The sequence below is a fragment of the Capsicum annuum genome, unplaced genomic scaffold (assembly GCF_002878395.1).
Source record: "Capsicum annuum cultivar UCD-10X-F1 unplaced genomic scaffold, UCD10Xv1.1 ctg59294, whole genome shotgun sequence".
NCBI classification, from domain to species: Eukaryota; Viridiplantae; Streptophyta; class Magnoliopsida; order Solanales; family Solanaceae; genus Capsicum; species Capsicum annuum.
The window spans coordinates 1-1298 of record NW_025867991.1 but is presented as its reverse complement, the minus strand read 5'-3'; the positions used below and the strand labels follow the sequence as shown (position 1 = coordinate 1298).

The 1298-nt window shown below is 38.8% G+C and overlaps 1 protein-coding gene across 1 annotated transcript; it reads right to left on the bottom strand.

The window, feature by feature from the left end:
- Window positions 1–50: 50 nt before the first annotated feature.
- LOC124893425 (transcription factor bHLH49-like) lies at window positions 51–981 on the bottom strand. Its single transcript, XM_047404430.1, has 2 exons — window positions 214–981; window positions 51–131 (listed from the first exon to the last, which is right to left on the bottom strand). The coding sequence occupies exons 1-2, from the start codon at window positions 979–981 to the stop codon at window positions 51–53; spliced, it is 849 nt and encodes a 282-aa protein (XP_047260386.1).
- Window positions 982–1298: the final 317 nt, after the last annotated feature.

The following is a 1298-nucleotide window of genomic DNA, read 5'->3' as shown; positions in this document are numbered from 1 at the left end:
ATCCTGCTAAAATGACAAGAACATTCAACAAGGAACTATCTTGTGAACAATCAAACAAAATACACTAATCCTGCTAAAATGACAAGAACATTCAATAAGGAACTATCGTGTGAACGATCAAACAAAACATACTAAACCAGCAAAAATGACAAGAAAATTAAACAAGGAACTATCTTGTGAACGATCAAACGAAATATACTAACAATGGCCTACCTGACCACCTCTTTTCCTTTTCTTTGAGCCAATATTCTTTCTGTAGGAGCCCTCGCCGGCACACTCCATTTCCTCTTGACGGCCACTACATCCAGCTTCATCAGACTCATTCCCAGAGACTCCCGCAATTTCTCTTGCTTCATCCTGGGACTTGGCAAAATTTTCCCTCTTCTTCTCATACTTGAGGGGGCTTCTCTCTGTGTCCGTATGGTCGACGGTTAAAGAAAAATCCTTGGAACTTTCAGCCACATTACTTGCCAAAACCTCTTGAGGACCCTGCATTGGTGCCAGTCCCCTATAATAAGGATTCATCGACGACTCAGGGATGCTAAAAGGGTTCATATCACCAAAGTTCCCTCCACTAAAGCAAGAAAACCTTGCAGCTCTTTCAATAAAACCTGAATCAGTCGGAAACTGTGCTAAACTCTGCGGAAGCATCATCGGAGCAGGGGGTAGAAACATCCCCCCTTTCAACAACATTGCATTTGATGGAGTCCAACTAGGACCAAGTGATCTGTCAACACCAACTCTAAAAGGGCCTAAATCCATTTGACCATTACCATCACAGAAGCCTAAATTTGGTGAATTTGTAGACTGATCCCAAGTAGTTGGACAAAATGAATCCACCATTCCCATAGATGATGCATTAGTCAAATTGCTACCACTTAATTGCCATTCTGAAGACATATTTGGTGACTGATAATTCATTGAGACTTCTTGATCATTCCTATTTTCTGGTTCACTATCATTCTTGGTTTCTACATCCATATTTTTGAAAGTATACCAAATTTAACAAAGACTTCTCTTTTACCACAGCACTTGAGAATCAAGAAACCAACCTAAAACATTGAAATTCAACATGCTAGTTTCTCAACAAACATCATCCAACCTATCAAACAAAAACAAGATTCTTCTTTATCACATACAAAATTTTGTACCAAGACTAAAGGTAGAAAAGGGAAAGTATGTCATTCAGAAAGAAGCAAAATACAGATATGAGAGAACTAGAAAAGCCCCAAGTACAAAAAGTCCATATAGAACAAGAAACACCAAGTTCCAATGCTTTCAAATTTACAAAGAAAGTC

Excerpts from the sequence above, each read along its gene's own strand:
- LOC124893425 (XM_047404430.1), bottom strand. The coding sequence starts at position 981 with ATGGATGTAGAAACCAAGAATGATAGTGAACCAGAAAATAGGAATGAT. Across the intron at positions 132-213 it reads AAAGGAAAAGAGGTGGTCAG|TATGTTTTGTTTGATCGTTC; the intron begins GTAGGCCATTGT and ends TTGCTGGTTTAG.